The sequence below is a fragment of the Peromyscus leucopus genome, chromosome 1, assembly GCF_004664715.2.
Source record: "Peromyscus leucopus breed LL Stock chromosome 1, UCI_PerLeu_2.1, whole genome shotgun sequence".
Classification (NCBI taxonomy): domain Eukaryota; kingdom Metazoa; phylum Chordata; class Mammalia; order Rodentia; family Cricetidae; genus Peromyscus; species Peromyscus leucopus.
The window spans coordinates 147314207-147335161 of NC_051063.1; the positions used below are offsets into that span (position 1 = coordinate 147314207).

At 49.5% G+C, this 20955-nt stretch overlaps 1 protein-coding gene across 2 annotated transcripts in view; it reads right to left on the minus strand.

The window, feature by feature from the left end:
* Pcsk6 (proprotein convertase subtilisin/kexin type 6) overlaps positions 1–20955 on the minus strand; it is a 192111-nt gene that overhangs the window by 67651 nt on the left and 103505 nt on the right. For both annotated transcript variants that reach the window (XM_028872818.1, XM_028872817.1), the window contains exons 8-11: positions 19439–19651; positions 15670–15770; positions 10368–10471; positions 8743–8860 (exon numbers count right to left, since the gene is read on the minus strand). In XM_028872818.1, coding sequence (XP_028728651.1) covers positions 8743–8860; positions 10368–10471; positions 15670–15770; positions 19439–19651 — 536 coding nt within the window. The remainder of the gene's footprint in view (positions 1–8742; positions 8861–10367; positions 10472–15669; positions 15771–19438; positions 19652–20955) is intronic.

Genomic DNA, 20955 nt, shown 5'->3' on the forward strand with positions numbered 1-20955 from the left:
TACATGGCCTGAGCTGGGTTTATTATGGGAAGGCTTTTCCCTCTGCGCAGGGCTTCACTCTAGAGAGGCCTGGGACAAATGTGTGCTTGGAGTCTCTTAGGAATGGTATCTCTGGGCTCTACTAGGCCTGAGTCATAGGAAAACATTCAAAACAGCTAGAAAGGGTGACGTAATGCCCCCGAGACTCCGTAAACATCTGAAAAACACACTTTGCATGTACCAGGAATTGACTTAGAGGCTGGCTTCTTTCATCGCTTTCTTCAAGTTTTACCGTCTGGGTTTGCTGGTCAGGGGCCCCACCACTGTGGCAGATCCAGAACAAGACAGAAAGTTCCAGAGAGGCCCAGGCCTCGCAGGGCTCACATAGTGGACCCACACATCCTACCAGGTACCTACAGTACCCAGCCTGTGCACTCAAAATGCAAACTGAACGTGTTGGTGACAAGGGGCTCCTTGGCGAAGGTGGACAAACAGGGTCAGCGGTGCCCCTCCAGGGCTCTGAAATGTGATGCCACAAGACCCAGGAGTGACCGGTGACACTCTTCACCTTCTAACACTTTCCTGAGTAGAATAGCAACATCACAGCAAACAGAGTTCTGACCAGTAACAAAGCACTGATCCCTCCCTCAGCCTGTCGCTAACGGTTGGAGACAGCAATCACCGCACTCTGGAAATAGACTTGGAACCCTATGGAGGAAGCCTGGATCCCAAGGATAAGGGCACAGGATTTTAAGTGAACAGGAGTATGGTGAAGAAAACCTAGCTAAACACTGGTCACCTGGCCATGCCTCACAGCTGCAGCGTGGGGCTCAATGCACCCAAATCTAGAGGAAACATTCATTTCACTCAGCTTCACTTGTCTTAGTGTGACCGCCAAGGAAGAGGCATCTGGGCTGGTCTCCCCCACAGGGAGCCATTCTGCTACTGTGCCAGGATGGTGGGCCAGTGGGCAGGCAGTTCAGCCCCTGCAGAAATTAATGGCGTCTCCTGTCTCGGTTTTCATAGCCAAGATATTAAGCTCCTCTGGGGTTGGGGTCCAGCCTGCCTGGGGCACAAAGCTAACTGTAACAATTAGTTTTTATGTGAAATCTCTTAACTGTGAAATCACCCAGCCACCAGGACTCCTCATTCCTGCAAGTTCTAGGGGAGGGCGGTAGCTGGGATGCTCCTCACTGCAAGGGCAAGATGTTGTCTGCCTTCCTGTGCTTTGCTGCTGCTGCTGCTGCTGCTGCGCAAATAATCTAACACTCCAAATAAGGGGCTTTTACAGTTCTTAATGAAAAGCAAAAAGAAGGAGTCTTTGAAATGATCAAAAGATCCAAGTTGCAATTGTCCTGGCTTTCGATAGAAACTCCAAGTCATGAAGCCAAGTGCCCAAAGTCATTACTTGTAAGATTCACTTAACTCCAAGACAGAAACTCAAAGAGCTCATGAAAAGGAAAGAGCTTTAAAAACATGGGGATTATTTTCTGTTCTGCAATCACTGCAAAGACAATACAGAAAATGTAAGTTAACTGTAAATTTAACTGTTTACCTTGGTTTAAAAATTCACAGGGTCTATATTTGTCACATGCATACTGTTCTTTAATCATGAAAGTTGATTTAGAAAGATCTTAAAGTTCCTGACTGCAAAGGCTTTTTCTGCAATTAAATTCTGAAGTTGCAGTCTTGTGTGGGAGTCATCTCCCAAGAATCCTAGAGGAACCCAGTGAACTACAGGACCAGCCTCTACTTGATTGAGGGACACTGGGGACTTGGATGAGATCCCTCATGACACAGAAATGCCACACTTTAGGACTGACTGCTCATCTCCAGGTGTTCTCCTTGCACCCTGAAGTCTCTGGGCCTACTCCATTCCAGGGAGGCAGAGGGCTACCAGATGACAGCCATCCTAACAAGCCACTACCAGGGAGGCAGAGGGCTACCAGATGACAGCCATCCTAACAAGCCACTACCAGGGAGGCAGAGGGCTACCAGATGACAGCCATCCTAACAAGCCACTACCTCCACCCACACCACTAATATGGTGGCTTCCTAGTTTTCCCCAATACATAAAGATGTAGGAAACTCTTAATTTTCTGACACTTGTGATAAAGTAATATTCAAGGACAAAGATAAATATCCCCAAGTAACTGAGTAGAAGAAACATTCAGAGGAAGGCAGACCCCTGTCAGGCTCCCCTTACAGCCTTCAGACTCTCCACTTATCTTTCTGTTCTAACCAAGAAGCTACTACAAGCCGTGATTTTTAGTTTCACCCTGAAGACTTTACTCCAGCTCCTGCACCCTTGCATTGAACAGACAGTCCTCACTGCAGCTCCTGCACCCTTGCATTGGACAGACAGTCCTCACTCCAGCTCCTGCACCCTTGCATTGGACAGACAGTCCTCACTCCAGCTCCTGCACCCTTGCATTGGACAGACAGTCCTCACTCCAGCTCCTGCACCCTTGCATTGAACAGACAGTCCTCACTCCAGCTCCTGCACCCTTGCATTGGACAGACAGTCCTCACTCCAGCTCCTGCACCCTTGCATTGGACAGACAGTCCTCACTCCAGCTCCTGCACCCTTGCACTGGACAGACAGTCCTCACTCCAGCTCCTGCACCCTTGCATTGGACAGACAGTCCTCACTCCAGCTCCTGCACCCTTGCACTGGACAGACAGTCCTCACTGTAGCTCCTGCACCCTTGCACTGGACAGACAGTCCTCACTCCAGCTCCTGCACCCTTGCATTGGACAGACAGTCCTCACTCCAGCTCCTGCACCCTTGCACTGGACAGACAGTCCTCACTGTAGCTCCTGCACCCTTACATTGGACAGACAGTCCTCACTCCAGCTCCTGCACCCTTGCATTGGACAGACAGTCCTCACTCCAGCTCCTGCACCCTTGCATTGGACAGACAGTCCTCACTCCAGCTCCTGCACCCTTGCATTGGACAGACAGTCCTCACTCCAGCTCCTGCACCCTTGCATTGGACAGACAGTTCTCACTCCAGCTCCTGCACCCTTGCACTGGACAGACAGTCCTCACTCCAGCTCCTGTACCCTTGCATTGGACAGACAGTCCTCACTGCAGCTCCTGCACCCTTGCATTGGACAGACAGTCCTCACTGCAGCTCCTGCACCCTTGCATTCCCAGGCCAGTGATGCCTTTCCACTTGGCAGAGCTGGGGGCAAGAACTGGCTAGCTCCTGTTTCTCATCAGCCAATTCTGAAATCACGTTTGGATACCCATGGGAATCAAGAGATAACAGAGTCCTTCCCTCTGGTATATTTGGCATCTGGATGGGGAAAAGGGGGAGCTCACCCACGGGGTTCCATAGAGAAGAAGCTGGTCCAGGAATGTTTTCAATGACCTTCTAAAGAGTAGTGAGTGGGTATGTGGGAACATTCACTGGAGTCCACATACTAAATCCAAATATGGGAAAACAACTCAGTGAGTCACCTCCTAGATCTGTGTTCTAGAATTAATGCTGCCACAGAATTATCTCAAGTAAAGATCATTTTGCTAATGACATATGATATACTGCATGAGTGTATTTTGGGCTGGGGAAAGGTTGGGACAGGGTCATATGTAATTGAGGCTGGCCTTGAACCAACTAGGTACAGGATGATAACCTTGAACTCCTGATTTTCCTGCCTCCACATACTGAATGCTGGGATTATATACCCAGCTAGATGAAATTACTTTTGATTACTAAACCATAGTATGATGTTTAGGCTAGAAATAAAATACAGCAACAAAAATGAACCTAATCTACACTAATTTAGACTAATGTATCCATAGTTAATTGTTCTATAAAGTACACAATGCATAGTTGTAGCACACCTTTTTCTCCTATGTCCTGTGCTAACAACAGTCTGGGAGTCACACTGATAGGAAGTTAAAACAGACATTAAAATCCACAGTCAGTTCTTACTATTCAGATTATGAGTTTGCCTTTTTGCCCGCTCACCAGAAGTTATTTGTATACTCAAGTTCAGGACTCATGGCACCTCTGTGGTCATTTGTGGACATGCACAGAACAGTGAAGTCTGAGTCATGCAATGCACACCCCAGCTGAGGTCAGGCAAGGTCATGTGGCTCCTTGTTTCAGCTTTCACACTATAAGCGGGCTCCCATTTCACATTTCCTGTAGTGGTGTGCTTTCCATTTTTGAGCTTTTTGTTGGTGTTTTGCTACTTTCAAGCTCCAACCCCAAGCACCTCAAGTTCAGGCTGGGTTGCTATTTTATGCTCTTGGGCCCTCAAAAGGCTACAATGTGTCTTATCGGAAAATAGATATACCACATTCAATTCAGGCCCAAGTGAGGGTGCCAGAGGCTCTGAGTTCAATGTCAATCAATCAGTCAGTAAAAAAGGTATCTTTAAACAGCAACACACACACACAATGAAACTGTCATTCACAGACAGACAGAGAGCATCATAAAGCAGTGCAGCTTAATGAAATAATGAAGTATGGAAAAGGTAGGATGCAATTAACCCAGAGCCAGTTCTAGTCAGACATCTATGAATTGATCATCTACTGTATAAATCATCCTCGATGTTCATAGGAGGAGGAATGGAGGGGGAAGGAGGGTGGAGAGAGAGAAGAAGCTGGGAATAAAAGACAGGTCAATGTGAGCAAAATTCTGAATGGGAATCTTCAAAATCTCATGCTCTTTGCTGGCTTAGCTGCCTCTCGCTGCCTCTCCACCATCAGGCTGGGAGCCGTGGATGTCGCAGACTGCGCCACAGAAGTCTGGATTTTTTAAAATGCAGGGAAGTAGCGGCCAGAAAAACCCAGTGGGTCAACTGTGATTTTAATAATTCAAAGGAATCATACTAAGCTTGGTTTTTTTCTCTTGAATAGAAGCTATGAAAGGATTCATTTGACTCGCCTCTCCGCAGAGATTCAAAAGCCATTCTGCACAGGCAGAAGTCACTGCTTATGATCCTATTTACCACCCCTTCATGGAAGAAAGGCTCCAAACACACTAAAATTACATGTGCCCCAAAGCAGGGAAGGATGCCTTTAACCCATGGTGTGCTTGGATATCTGCGGGAGCAGCGGCCCAGGCCGCGCTTAGGTCTCCATCCAGTCATACCCACGGGACTCTCAAGCAGTCTCTACTTGTCCTTAGGTTCACGTGGTCATCCCTTGTTCTTGCATTTAGAGTTAGCATTTGCAGAATACTCTCTGTGACAACCTCACACTGTGGCCCCTGCAGAGGAAGCCTTGGTTCTAGTCCTGTCTATTGTGGGTTCTTGGGGGGACAATGGGCTGTAGCGCCTACTCAGCAAGGTCCAGGCAGAGCAGAGGTCCTGCTCCTTTGGTTGTCACCTAAGACGCTCTTCCTGCCGTTCTCTTTCCTGATGGGTTCCCTGGCCTTAACCCGAGGAACTTCTACATAAAGCCAAGTGTCCCTAAACATTCGGTGTCCAGATTAAAATGCCCCGGGCCCCTTTGTCCAGCCCTTTTCCATACCCGGGAGGTCTTCTCTCCAGATTACAGAGAACCCAGGATAGCTTTCTCCTGGAGAGGGAGGTGAGGTCCTGCATCTGTTGTGACGGTCTTCATAGGTGAAGCCACATGCTCCAGCCCTTCCCACTCCCGGCTGTCAGCCCCTTTCAGCCTGGACTAACCATTCAGGGGCTGTGGCACACCAGCTGGGCAGCACAGGAGAAAGCCACTAAAGAGAGGGATGCCGGGGCTACTGAGTGCCAGTGCCATGTGGTCATCTGGGGGCACAGTGACATGATGCCAGTTTCTAGGCAAGGTAGGAAGGCTCTGTAGCAAGGGGAGGGAGGCCTTGCCAGTCACTGTCCTTATCAGTGAGGCTCTGTCTCCCTGAGTCACAGGACCTGCCCTGTTCAGGAGAGGGATGTATCGCACTCAGGGCTGGGACATGGGTTGCTGTCCTACATAACAGAGGAATGGATGCCCGATATCACCCTAGTCACTCTAACCCAGGCCCCCCATACAACATCACCCTAGACATAGCAGGTGTAGCCACAATGCCTTCCAGACCCTGGACTTAAAGTCTGATAAATATAGTGCTTTGACCTTTGGTCAGAGCAGGGTAGCATTTCCTTTCATCAAGAGGAAAAGCAGGTAAACATGTCCCACACAATATACACAGTTACACACAGAGATATTCTCATTCCCCGCCCCGCTTCCTCTCACCCTCTCCGGCTCTCCCCCCTCACCTTGCTCCCTTGCCCTCATTCTTTGTCTAGCCATGGGAAGCAGCTGAGGCCAGAGTTAAGACATAAAGACCTAGGGTTCCGCCAACAGAGGAACTCAGAAGGAGGCAGAGAGCGGGCAACGGGTCTGAGTGGCCGGAAGAAGGAAAAGCAGACATATGGGAAACTTCCTGTCCATTTAAAGCCAGGTGACCTCAGCGGGGCAAAGCCGGGCATGGGAAGCATGCCGTCGAGAGATGGGGGTGAGCAGCCCAGGGGCAGATGCCCGAACCCCGCTTCTGTAGCCTGAGCTGTAGGTGGGACACACTGGTAGAGAGGGGATATCTGTCCCTGCCCCAGGTGACACTGCTCCCCCTGAAGGCCCTTAGGTCCCTAGGAATAATCAAGTGGTGGAGCGGGGCAGGCGGTCTGAGGCAGGGGGTTAGCTGGAAATTCCAGACAGAGTCAGAAACAGCGAAGGGGGAAGAGGATTTTCCTTTAGAAACAGAAGTCTGATTCTTGCCCCCTTTGGGAGTTTGTAGGGTCCTTACTTTCCTCAAAGGACAGGAACAATGCCACACTGTATGTTAGCACGGGTCCCCTCGACCTATGCTGTCTAGACTCTGTGTGCTTTCACTCAAAAAAACAAAATAAAATAAAAATAAAAACAACCACTCGCCACCTAGGCACCACCGATCATCTTAAACAGATTTCTGGCAGGAAAAGAATGCTTCATTCAGGAGTCGCCCTGGCTGGGAAGCTGGGCCGGAGGGAAGTGGGCAACAGCACAGGTCAGGGACCACAGCAAGGGACAGGCTCGCCTAGCCTGTGCTGCAGGCAGCTCCCACCCGACAGCGTCAGCGCAGGCAAAGCCCCCTTTATCCCACAGCCGCTCCCTCCTTCTGAGTTTAGCACAAAAGCTTTCTAGAGGAAACGAGGCCTTAGGAAGCCAACAGTGAAACATGGTTTCTGGCTGGTAGACCTGTCTGGACGTAGAGTGATGGCCCCAGTAGTCAGGGGGTACAATTAGCCACAGGGTGGAAATATGTTTTGAAAGTTCCTTCAATGGCCATTCATCCCGAAAATACTCCCTGAACTCCCACAGTTTTCAAGGCATGCTCAAGAAACACAGCTCTCAGCATTCTGTGGCCAAGAGCTTAATATAAGAAGTGTGCGTGTTTATGGATGAGGTACGCTCAGAGAAGTGGTCTTCATTTGTAGATAAAACAATGTATCCTGCTCTGTATCCCCTCCGTGTGTATGTGTGCACACGCGGGTGCGAGCGCCCACACACATGCACACATACACACACACATACACACACACATACACACACACACACACACACACACACACACACACACACACACGGAAGCCAGAGGTTGACTTAGATGTCTTCCACTATTACTCTCCACTTCATCTTTGAGACAGGGTCTCACTGATTGCCTAGCCTAGCTGGCCGGCCATTTCCGGGGATCCTTTTATCTCTGCCTCCTATGGCTAAGGCTATAGATGTGTACTGCCATGACCAGACCATGTGGCTCTGGTTATCCAAACTCAGGTCCTCACGTGTGTGTATCAGGCACTTTACTGACTGAGCCATCCCTGGCCCCTGGTCTTTGGTTTTTCGTTTTTTTTACTGCTGGGAATGGAACCGAGGGCTTTCCACGGTAGGCAGGTGTTCGACTCGAGCCTTATCCCCAGCCCTGCTAATTACACCATCAAGCCTCATTCAAGCACATATTTCCCGAAGGTAACAAAACACCGTGTTCACATTCTTAGAAAGCACAGCTGCAAAGACACAATTCACGATAATCTGATTTTTGAATGGAGTAGGCTTCTTCCCACCTGATTTATGTTACAGTCCATTTTTGTTATTTTGTAAAAAACAAAAACAAAACAAAAAAAAAAACAAAAAAAAAAAACCTCAACCAACACAACTAGTTTTTAAAAACTTCCTCCAAAAGAGAACACAGGAAAAGAGATGAAGCCAGGTTCCTACATTCCAGTGTTTAAGCCTTAAGAAGGTTGACGGGGCCGGATAAAAGCAATGCAGAGATGCTGTGTGGTCCAGCAGCCCCCACACCCCAGCCTGGGACAGGGAAGGGGCAGACCCTGCTGCTCGTGTTCACATACAAGCTCTAGGGCAGCTGGGCTATGGCTATGGCGCCACCCTCTAGCAGGCGGAACAGAAAGGACCCTGTGGCTGCTACGCTTGTATTCCCATGGGCAAAGCAGATCCCTGGTCTGGTTGGCTATGCTAAGCTCATGGATGAGACTTTCCTGCACCAGGCCAAGAAATGCAGGCTGAGAAACAACCCCGCCCCCATCCCACACTGGCATCATCTGCTACCAAAGGACATGAGGCCTCTAAACAGTAGTCCATGTAGAAGGGCATCTTCTGCTAGCTGCACAGTCCAGAAGAGAAAACTCGGACATATGTAGATGGGCACCCCCATGTCATCCTTCCTGTCTGTGTGCACGGAGATGTAGGGCTACACACCTTCTCTCCTACACTTGCTGCACAGCCAGGCCTCGGGGACTTCCGAAGTCACGGGTGTCAGAGCAGAGCCTTACCTGGGCCTCTTGTCTGCCGTGGCCACGCATACGTGCTGGGATGGCACTGCTGTCCACTTCCTGGCCTCCAGGACGAGAGCTTCGGCATCCACCAAGCCAAATCCATAGAGATGGCTAACTGAAAAAACAGGGCCTTCAGAGCCAGCTCTTTCTGCCTCCCCCAGGCAGGGAGCTAGCCCCAACTATGGCTCTCAGGAGTACACAGCAGCTGTATCACCTCAAAGTCACTCCAAGGTGCTGACAGGTTCCCCTGATAGCCAGTCAGGGGTCCAGCTTTGTTACCTCTGAACTGAACTCTTTCGGCTCAGAAGGCATGGCTGGGACATGTGTCCCACTCTGGGGCAGAGTCCAGAACTTTCTTTTTGAGGGGACAAGGTCAGGTTTCTTTTTGTTAGGAGGACCTGCCAACATAGGTGTCCCTGAAACTCAGACTAGACAAGAGAAACCAACCCAAAAGAAAGCCTCAGAGCCCGAGGTGTTGCCCTGGGCACCTGCCTAGCCTGCACAAGACCCAGGGTATGAGCTTCAGTACATGCCCCCTAAAAATCCAGGCACATGACTGTGACGTGCAACAAATACAATAAAAACAAGGCCAACTGTTGTTTCAAAAATAATTTTCTTTTGCTACTGAGTCTCAGGGTTTTCAGGACAACAGCCCACTCTCAGGAGTGCCTGTGGGGCTGGTTGGGTCCACGATTTCACTTGGCCAAGAAAGAAGGTTTCAAAGCTTAATTTCAGGGCAAGGTCAAGACCCGATACAATCTATTTTCCTTTTTAATTAGACCAAGATGGAAATGGAAGGCAATGTTACAGGACACCAACAACTGCAAACAAAGATATATGAGGCCCAGTCAATGACCTCTTTATTCAAAGGAGTGCCTCTCATGACTCAGTCTCAATGCTTGACCTGTATGTGTAGACAGTGGTATCAGGCTTGGAGTCACAGTAGTTGGATCTAAACTTCAGAAAAGGGGACAAGTTTTCTCTAATACATCATGGCCAACAGGAATGTTTTTCAAATACTTCCTATCAGATTCCTTCTCAGAGACCCCAAATACCTGGGCCATGTCCTGACTGTGGAGCTGTGATACCATACCTGTGTCTGTGTTGGGGACGGAGCACCCATGTGCCTGCCCTTCATTATTTCTATAACTTCAGGGCCAGCTGGCAGGAGGTTTAGAGATCAGAAGGAAATTCCACAGCTATCTCAATGTCTTTTTGTATAGATGGGAAAGCTGGAGGTGAGAACCCAAGCGGCCAAGCCTGGCTGTGAATGCATCATGGTCCTCCCACTACAATCTCCAGAGTACTTGAGTTATAGGCACATGCCTTCACGGCTGGCTCCTTGCAAATCACATTTCTTTGTGAAAAACAAAAATCAAGGAGCGAACTGAAACAGGACTATTCAACAAACCCTTGACATGGCCAAAGTGTGACATTTGGGGATCTGGACTCTGGGACACTCACTGAGGCTGTCCCTTCATGCCAGTGTGTGCGCTCTGGGAAACTACCCTTAAATCACTGCAAGGTATTTGAAATTCCTGCAGCAGAGTCAACAATAACAGGGAATGCTGTTTGGGTCGGCAGAGTGCCTCTCCCAGCCCACCAGGGGCGTGCGTCCGCACCTTTATGCCCAGCACCGTTGACTTTCCAGTCGCTCGCCTTCAGATGAGCTGGCCGTGACGTCTTCACTAGCAGGTGCTGCACGTCCCTCCAGGTTAACTGGTTGCTGCAACGACACAGCAGAGACCACCGAAGTCAGCGGTGTTGGCCAGGCAGTCAGCCCAAGGCTCAGCGTGCAGACCGCCACCAGGTTTCACTTTGTAACAATGGTTTCCAGGAACTGAACCCCTGGCTGAAAGCGTTCAGGGGATCTAAAATCTACAGGCATCAGAGATCTAGCCTGACTGCCGAACCCACTTGAGTTTGTAACAGGCATTCTGGAAGGGGAGAAAAGAAAACCTTTAACGTCACTGAATACACTTATCAAGTCCATGAAGCAATTCTGTCCTCACGCACAAGGGTATCCTACGCTGGGCTCTGTTCTAAGGGGAACCACAAGCCACAGACTGTAGGAATTCTACCTTTATAACACTTCCTTTCACTGTACATAGGAGCATGCCATCCAAGAGCACGTGGCCCCCGGGGTCAGTCACAGACCACAGTTCTTGGATTTTAAACCCCTCTGAAATCAGGCTCCATCACACTGCTGTCTGTTCTAATTGCTCTGCCCCCAGCAATGAGCCCACGCTCCACGGCTGGGGAGTGCTGAGCTTGGTTCCGGCTACTGTTACTGTCACTTCCAAGTTGAAATACCTTTTAGGATAAAAGAACACCATACTAACTGCACAACATGTAAGAGATAGAAGAATGTTCATATTAGTGGCGCTTGTAGTCTTTCAGGGAGCATTTTACATCGTGCAGAATCCCGGGTTTGATGAAAACAGTGCTTTTCATCCTATCGCTGAGTAGAGAAAATCAGAAAGTGAAACCCCTATTCCTGTCTTCTCTTCTGCATCGGTTAGCATGGACTCTGGATATCTGACTACATAAGCCTTCTGCTTTAAATGTAGTTCATGATCAGCTACACTGGACTTATCCAAAGAGTAGGAATGTATTTTTGCAACGTGAAGCTAACAGCTGAGTGAAAAGCTCCAAGTACATGTTCATGGTTCCACCCACAGTCCCACCAAGAGATATCTGTCAATGTTTTATTAAATGTGTCTGTATCTAAATTACCTTTCAATCAGAATATCAGCCAAGGACAAATGAGCATCCTTCTTATCCCCTTCAAAAAATAATCCCTTTCCATTCAATCTTTTCAGGAGTTGTTGAAATGAGAGTGACCAGGATAGTCCTCAGGACTGCCCCAGGAGTTTGTTTGGGCATGTCAGTGAGGTTGATATAAGGATGCTGAAGCCAGTCTCCCCGGAAACTTAGCACCAAGGTCCCAAGCATGAGCCTCAGATTTAGGAACAGACTATGTCCAGAAAGGAAGAATATAAAAACCATTATTCTCTTTATTTGCATTTATTTTATGCTGAATTTCTTTCCATGTCATGAGTTTTTATTTCTTCGGGGATATCTTCCTCCTACATATCCTCCTCTGTCAGCTTAGGCACTGTTTCCTTTATAGTGAGAATCGTCTCCATGGGGCAGGGAAGCCCAAGGCGGGGCTGATGTGACCCTAAGCTCTGTGAGTGCAGTCTGCAGAGCATTGTGGGCACTTTGCTCACCTGCAGAGTCTGCATCTGAAGCTCTAAGTTCAGTACTGTTGCATGCACTGTTATCCATGTGCGGCAAAACCTGAGCATGCTTCTTGGGGCCACCAATCTTGTGACCAGTCTCACTGGCTAGTCCAGTCATGCCTTCCAACTCCACTATCAACAGCATGGGGACACACATTGCTTCTGTGAAGTGACATCTTTCAAATACGCGGGGGCTTTTTAAAGATGGCTATCCTTAAAAGCCTGGGCACTTTGTTTTTCTTAGGTGAATGCCTCCATTTGTATGATTCTTTGGGGTCTTCTGGGTCACATGAATTGCAAACCATTTCCACAGGTCACTCAGGCCACTGCCAGGAAGAAGATGCTAAGAACCATCTCATCAGGAGGAAATGCCTCTAAGGGGTGTCTGATAAAGTAGTATCTCCACCCTCCTTCCTTGTGCAGGGATTGAACTTGGGGCCTCACTCATTCTAGGCAGGCACTTTACCTCTGAACTATAGCTGTAGTCCCCAAATGTTTTTCAAGGAGAAAAGAGGTGGACGGTGCATCCAGAGTCTGCACAAAACTAGGGGGAATTCTTAGGCTGTCTGCGTGCTCCACTTGCTGTCCACGGGTCCTTCCAGCCCCACATGGAGTGTCTTCCTCGAGGACAGTGGCTCTCAACCTTGCTAAGGCTGCAAACCTTTAATGCAGTCCCTCATGCTGTGGTGACTTCCAGCCATAAAATTATTTTGCTGCTGCTTCCTAACTGTAATTTTGCTACTGTTATGAATCATAATTTAAATATCTGACATGTGACCCCTGTGGGGGTCATGACCCACATGTTGAGAACCACTGCTCAAGGACCTTTCATCTGTGACATTGAGCGATGGAAGGCGGCCATGCTGAGGCCCTGCTGCCTGGGCCTGCTGGACATTGTAGTCTCCAAGAATGCTAAACTCAGCCTGAATCCCTAGACACCATGTGGTCCCTCCCGAACCAATCCTAACCCCAGAAAGGTCTACGTAAACTCTCCCTTAAGTGAGGTCTGCCTGAACTGCACCTGCAAACCTCCAGTCTGTCCTTAGTTCCCACAGGTCCACAGGCAAGCTTACTGGGACAATTAATTGGTCATGATGCAGGGTGTGTTTTCTATTTAGGTCTGACTAACAAAATTCCTTGCATGTTTCCAATAAGGAATAGAGGAAAATAGAGAGTGATGAATTGCTAAGTACGAGAATGCAACTTTTCCACACAAGTAACTAATTATTGCAGAGCCCTGGGACACAGAAGCTAACATTTTTTTTTTTTGGGGGGGGGACTGGAAATTGAAAATATTTAGCTGTTTTTGTTAAATTGGTAGCATTTGAGTGTTTTGGTCTTTAGCTCTATGGAAATCAGCATGCCAGCATGCATAATTTCAAGGATTTACACATCTCAAATATTCTCTCTGAATCATTTAAAAACTCATCTAGAACAAAGAATTACTGCAAATGTTGGGCTGTTCTGTGACAGCTGACATCTAAACTGTTTCTGACTCCACAATTGCACACCAAGTGTTTTTGCTTGGATGGGGAACGTCCCCCATGGGCTTCCTAGTTTGAATACATGGTCTCTGGCTGATGGCATTGATTTTGGGGGGAAGGTTGTGGAACCTCTCATAGGGTGAGTCTATTAGCAAGAAAGGGGTCACTGGAGGTTGTGAGAGTGGACCATAAAGGTTGTAACTTAGGAGGCCTGGTCTAAAAGTGTTCCTTGATCTGCTAAGGGTGTCTTAGTTGGGGTTTCTATTGCTGTGAAGAGATACCATGACCACAGCAACTCTTATAAAGGAAAACATTGAATTGTGGTGGTTCACTTACAGTTTCAGAGGTTCGGTCCGTTATCATCATGGCGGGACATGGTGGCCTGCAGGCACACTTGGTGCTGGAGAGTGCCCTATGTCTTGGCTTGCAGGCAACAGGAAGTGGTCTGTCTCACTGGGAGTAGCTTGAGCAAAGGAAACTTCAAAGCCTACCCCCCCTAGTGACACACTTCCTCCAACAAGGACACACCTACTCCAACAAAGCCACATCTCCTAATAGTGCCACTCCCTTTGGCAGCCATTTTCTTTGGAACCATCACAGCCAAGACCTAACAAGCCATGGGCTGTTTTCACCACAGACAGAGCCCAAGTCTCCATGCCTTCTCCATCATGACAGACGGTATCTCTTCAAACTGTGAGCCAAAAATGAACCTCTTCTCATATTAATGAGGAAGTGGCTCATCCATGCACTTAACCCTTTTCGCTCTGACCCATTCACATTTTATAACTCTAGGTTTTTTTGGACGTAGACAGGCAATGCAGTATTTTGTCGCTGTCAGTACCGAGAGAAGCTGTGACAGCCTAGAGCACAGTTTGGGTGCATGGTTATGAATGCAGAGCTCTGGCCCATGGAGCTCCTGGGGTCCTACAAAGGAGAAGAGGCAGGAGGCTTTACAAAGAGAAAGAACCACTCTGAGAATGGTCTAAAAAGGGAGGAAACTCTGACATGGACTACAACACAGATGGACAGCCATGACAGCAGGCCAAATGAAATACACCAAACACAAAGGGCAGAACAGGCAGGGCATCCGTATCCAAAATACAAAAAGGTATCACAGAGTTTGAATTTTCAGACTATCTTCATAGACTTCTTGAGTCTTTAATCTGAAAATCCAAAATCCACAACTCCTCCAGACCCGAAACTTTCTGAGCATGATATTAGCACCTAAAACCTTTCAGATTTTGGAACATTTTGGGTCAGGGGTTTTGGGATTGGGGATGCTTAGTGTGAACTGTATGGTTCTGTTACATGAGGAACTTAGAGACACCAGGTTCATAGACAGGAAGCAGAATGGTGGTTGTCAGTGGCTGAAGGCGAGGGGGTGTTACGAACTGGACCATGGCATGTGTTAAATAAAGTCCTAAGCCCTAGAGGAGAGAGATGGCTCCATGGTTAAGAGCACTGACTGATGTTCCACAGGAACCGGGTTCAATTCCCAGGTCGTCCGGTGTCCAATTTAAAAAAAAAAAAAAATTACTAAGCCCTGATTCTCAAAATGTGACTGTATTTCAAAATAGGGCTTACCGAAAGATAATTCAGGTAAGTGAGGTTACCAGCACGAGCCACCTGGAGGTGGCCAATTGCAAGCTAAGGAGACGCCAGGCCTGCTGCTGCCTCAACCCAGGCAGGGACTTTGAGGTCACACATTTCTATTGTATGAGCAACCTTTTATGGCAGCCCGGGCAGGTCAAGACAGAGAGTTCATATTTAACGGGAACAAAACTTCAGTCCCCGATGATGCGACAGCAACGGGTACGTGGCAATGAAACTGGGAACACGCGGCTGAGCCCGTCATTTACGGTCCTTGGGATGTTAGGTTAGCACTGTAGCTACTGCAGCCACCGTGCAGAGCACCCTCCCTATGCGCATGCGCTGTGTCCCCTGATAGAAGGCAAGCCCTTCCCGTCCCCACGCCCCCTTTCCTTCTCCTCTCCCTCAGAGCCCACCTCTGCGTCCCCCCTCAATAAACCTCCCACGTGAGGTGAGCTTTGTTGCGCGCTGTGACTTTGTGGTGGCCCTTGGCTCCCACCTGCCACGGCCGCCGCCACGGCCGCCTTCACTGCCGCGGAACGCTAGTTCTCACGGTAGGTGTGGCCCCACCTTGTCAAAGGAAAAGAAGGAAGGTTGACACTTACTTCGCTTCCAGGGCCAAGGCAATGATGCCGGCCACCATGGGGGCCGAGACTGAGGTCCCAGTGTGACCATCGGTACAGCGCTGGCGCAGATCCGTGGTGACCTGCATGAACGGGAGGCATGGGAAGCAGGTCAGGGGAGAGAACTGAGACCCTCTGCAGCCTGCCAACTGGAGAGGGTGGCCTTGGGTGCCAGGGGCAGCAAAGGCATACTGTCTGGCTCTTCCGGCTTTGTGCTCGGGTGCGAAACTGTAGAGGCACTACAGATCAGGCTAATCCCAGGGTGAGAACAGAGAGGTAGAGAGCAGCGAAGACCAGCATCTGGAAGAGGCACTGGGCATGCTTTCATAAGGGATCAGCTCAGCTGGTTCCCGAAGACCACAGAAGTCTGTGCAGACAAAGGGTAAGGCAAGATGAAGTGGACCCTCTGCCGACCCTTCTTCCTGCAGGGGACCATTCTCCTGCCACTAATATGAGTGAAACTGGATCCCACCTGCAGAGTTACTCAGTGACTCAGGACTTCAGGGGAGCAGAAAACTGTTCATGAAAGTGCTCAGGAGTCCAGATGATGCTTCTACCTTGAGTTGTAAGGTAAGGATTGGGATGGCGGACATCCCTCCTAGAGGCACCGGAAGTACCTTGCCATCACAAGGCTTGCTGAACAGGACAACAAGGCTGCTGGTCTTGTGAGGAAGGTGAGGCTGGCTCTGCCAGCTAGGGCTCTGCCTGTCTTCACCTGAGGGGATGGCTCCAGGAAGGTGGGACACGGACTCAGAACCTCACAACTGCTCAACCTGACTTGCACTTTCCCTGGGAGGTCGCAGAGGGCAGGGGTGGGGGGATCAACAGGTGAGTTTGGTTGTGCCGGGTGGGAGCCTGGCCCCTGTGACTTGGGCTCCTGGTTTTAATTCTATGCCCTCTGCAGATGGGATCAAGGCTGCTAACCTCACGTCAGAGAGTCTCTTGGATTTTCCAGCTGGGCCTGATAGAATCAGAAGGCTTTAGAGGTGGAAGGAGAAAGCAGAAAAACCTGTTGGGGAGGTGAGGCATGAGCAGACTCCAGTCATCAAGGCAGGCTTGGAAGAGGGAGCTGGAGAGACCCAGACCAAGGATGTGGGGAAAGAGGGCTCTAAAAATAAGAATGCCCGTCATTTAACAGCCCACAAGGGAATGGGGACAGCCCTGCACTGACAGGGAGCTGAAACATGTCTAGTCCACATAAACAAGGGCCTCCCCCCAGAGATGCCAGAACGCCAGAGAGCCCTTCTGACATGTTGACTTCAGCCTGCGCATCTGGAGCTGAGAGCCAGAGAGGCCGCTGCCGGGCTTCTGAGCTGCAAGGTGGGGAGATGTCATTCTGTGCTGCCTTAGGAGGCTGAGTTTAGGATGACTTGTCAGGGCAGCAGCCGGACACTAGCTCACCCACCCACCTGCTGGGAAGCTCATGCAGCCAACTTGTGGAAGCCTTGAGGATGAATTTCTCCAGCAGTAACAACTGGGTCCTTCCACACAGAGCGTGCCCTCTGATCATGTTGCAGCTGGGCACACAACCCCCTAACGGGACGGGTATCTAGCCTGGGCCATACATTCATCTGCCAGGCATTTTTACCAGAAACCAGCTTCCTCCTCGCTGCACACTCAGAAGGACTGAAGCACCTCATGGCAAGTGTGAAGGGCCAGCCCAGGGAGACCTTCTGTGTTCCAGGCCCTTCTGCCTGTCCCCACACAGGTCACAGCGGGGCACCTACTCCTGGTCCCACTTGGTAAACAGCCTTTGAGTGGGAAGCCCAGCAACTGTGAGCAAGCAAGGCCCAGGACTGGCTCTCCAGCTGCAGAGCAGAGGATTTCGGGAAGGAACAGAGACTACCCTGAGAGGGAGCAGAGCCAAGGTGGCCAGAGCCCTGCCACGCCTGAGGGTCCCCCTTGGAATGCTGCTTATGTTGGATGAACTGACCCTCATCTTTAGTCCATGAGGTGAGAAGTAAAGGTTTTAGTTCTCAGATCAAGAACTGCATCCCTTCCTGAGGAATCCCTCACTCCAGGGGGGATGCTGCAGGGAGGAAGCACGCAGCAGCCTTTTGACTGACAGTAGTGCTCACCTGAACACAAGCCTGGGAGACACTGTCTTGAGGGCTTGCTCAGCCCCTTGCAGGACATCTATGGGGCCTCAAGCAAAAACCAGGCTCCAGTTATGGGACAGAGACGCCCATCGCGCTCACAACAGAGTTCCAGGACAGCAGCTCTGACACACAATTTTATCTCCCCCGCTCCCAACCATATCTCCCTTATCTATAAATATTGCTCAGAGGAGAGGAAATTATTTTAAAAGAAGGAATTCAAGAGCAATGTTACATGCCTATCACCTCTGCATTTGTGAAGTGAAGGCGGGAAGAACAGGGGTTCAAGGATAACCTCTATATTATAGTCAGTTCAAATCCAGTCTGGACTACATAGGACCATTTCAGAAAAAGGCTGGATGTAGGGGGGTCGGGGGGTCGAAAAGGGAATTAAAGTGTTTTGTAGCTAGATGTGTGCACATTCATGCATGATAAGGAAGTAAATAAAGTCACAAGTCTTATTTCCAGGGCGGAGTACCATCACTGAGGATGCAGCCCTAGTACAATGTATCCAGTAATGCCAGCCTCAGCTGGTACCCATGTAGGCCGTGGCAGGGGTTCAGGCGAGGCATCTGTTTAATAAAGCTCCCACGACTCCATGCTCAAATGGGGAGGAAGCGGAAATGAACAGGACATGGTGCAGAGTCTCAGCTGCCCATCCCAGGGCTGGGTGATCCTGCAGGACAGGAAGGTAAGATGGAACACCTCTGTGACCCATCCTGGGCCACCGCCAGGCCTGCAACAGGATGATGGCGGCTGACCTTCCATAGGTGCACAGCAAGTAGAGACCGGGAAGCCTATGTGCTGGGGGGAATGTAAAAATAAAATTGAAAATAATGTCTAAAGATGCGTCTAAGCAGCGGGAGGAATGAAAGGATACTGGTAAGCGTTAAACTCGAACCATGTCCGGCCATTTGTAAAATGTCTACACACCAACTTAATGACTCTGCATTTGAATTCTGCATTCATTTAGACTGGAAACTCCCCCCCCCCCCCGCTTTCTCTCTTTTTAATATAGGAAAGTATGTACAGAAGGAAGAAGCATAGATCCCAGCCATATACTTAAACAGTTACCATTTGAAAGATAAATCGGGCTGGGAATGTGGCTGGCTCAGTGGTGGCGTCCCTGCGTACAGTGGGTTTAAGCACCACAAAGGAGAATAAAAGAAAAACAGCACCTCTGTTCACTGCAGCAGGCAGAGCTGGCAGAAGCTGTGGCTTTACTTCCAAGTGTCTAGGGCACGTCCCTTGGCAGAAGAGAAGCCTAGAATGCTCGGGTTTCCAGAGTGTCTCAGCATAAAACCAAGACTTTCTATTTTATGCATCAGAACAGAACTGGGCAACAGGACTCTGGGATGTGACCACAGAATTCCAGAGAGCTAAAAGGAGATATAACAAGGATGAACCCCATTCTTAAATGACATTTTTAGGTCTCTAAAGTCAGAGAGGGTTTCACTGGCATTTCTGGGCACAGATGAGTAAAGCATCTTATAAAATTGTAAAGTCCGAGGCTGGCTGCCAAAGCACTGGGGTTGACCTTAGGCTCAGCTCGTTCACAGAGGGATGAGGCTGGGACCTGAAATCCAACAAAATCTGGTGCTGGCCAAACTCGCCCTTGGGAGAAGGAGGCCCTTCAACCTCAGAAGAGAACTTACAATCTTCCGCTCATAGAAGGCCCCGCTGCTGTAGGTGGTAGCCAAGGTGGAGGCGCATTCCTCCAGGTACCAGGGTTTGTGGCCGTTCTCAGTGGTGCTGCTCACGGAGATGGTATAGATGCTGTTGGTGTAGCCATCACAGGAGCAGTGGTCCCCTTCTCTCCCTCCGTTCCCGGAGGCCCAGACAAAAATGGAGCCCAGACCTTGACGGCCCTACGTGGAATCGAGAAGAACAGGATGTCAGGAACTGGGGTGGGACCCCATGGGGAGCGGCCTACACCAGTTTGCAAACCCACCTTCAGCATGTCCCTGCACAGGGCTGTGATGGCACACTGAAACCATGGAGGGCCTGCCTCAGGGTTCCGTTTGGTTCAGTGGAGCCATTTCGCCTGTGGTAACAGCATTGAGACCACAGATGCTCAAGATCCTGTCAGAGAAGGGCCCAAAGACACCTCTGTCCTTCACAGGAAACTCCAGACCCCAATGCAAGCTGCTCCAGTTCAAAGTTTCTAATTTCAATTGCAGTAGCCAAGGGCCAAGGGGACTCACATAAGACCAAGATTAGGACAGACAACGGCAGAATTTGGAACTGTTTATAAGTTTTATGGGTCTAAGGAGCTGATTTCAAGAGGGAAGAGCAGGAATTTTCCTGAAAATACAGTTGCAGGGATAGGCTTCTCAGAGGTCCAGCTAATTTTTCAAAGAGGGGTGAGGGGTGAGATTGTGACTTCTGCATGAGACTGTTAGGTAAGCATGGTCATGGTCCAGAGCACTGCTAGACACCTACAGATGTCCCACCAGAGTTCCCTGAGGTAGCTGCCATGGACAAATGGATACATATTAAAGCAGTCGAGTCAGATGTCAGCACCAAGCCAGGCTGCTGACTTCACTTCGTCATTGGGAACACGAAAGAGAAAGCACGTGACAGTGGCGGGTCAGGCAGGTTCCTGCAGCTCTGGGATCAATAGTTCCTGACCCAAGTTCGTGTCACCCCAGCCACAAACACTAGTTAATGACTAGCTCATGGGAGACTCGGCTGAATCAGTCTCAACAGCTGGGCCCACTGATGGAGCACACCATGAATTGGACCTCTTAGGTTCTCCTCCTCCTCCTCCTCCTCCTTCTTCTTCTCCTTCTTCTTCTCTTTTTGGTTTTTTGAGACAGGGTTTCTCTGTGTAGTTTTGTTTCCTGTCCTGAATCTCGCTCTGTAGACCAGGCTGGCCTCGAACTCACAGAGATTAAAGGTATGCACCACCACTGCCCTGCCCTCCCAGGTTCTTAACAACTGAGAACCCTCCCTTTCAAACTTAGGGAGGGGATTGAGCCCAAATCTGATCGAGCAGCTTCTATGGCCTGATGCATGTATCCCTCCTCAGAGTTCAGGTCTTTCCCTGGGGAGTGGACTCCCTGCTCTAGAAGCCCTGTGACACTCTATTTTGCAGGCTAGAGAGACTTCAGTTCTAGGCTGTGGCTCCCACCAAAACCCACAGGGAGGTTCCTGGTGCTCCCTAGCCCTG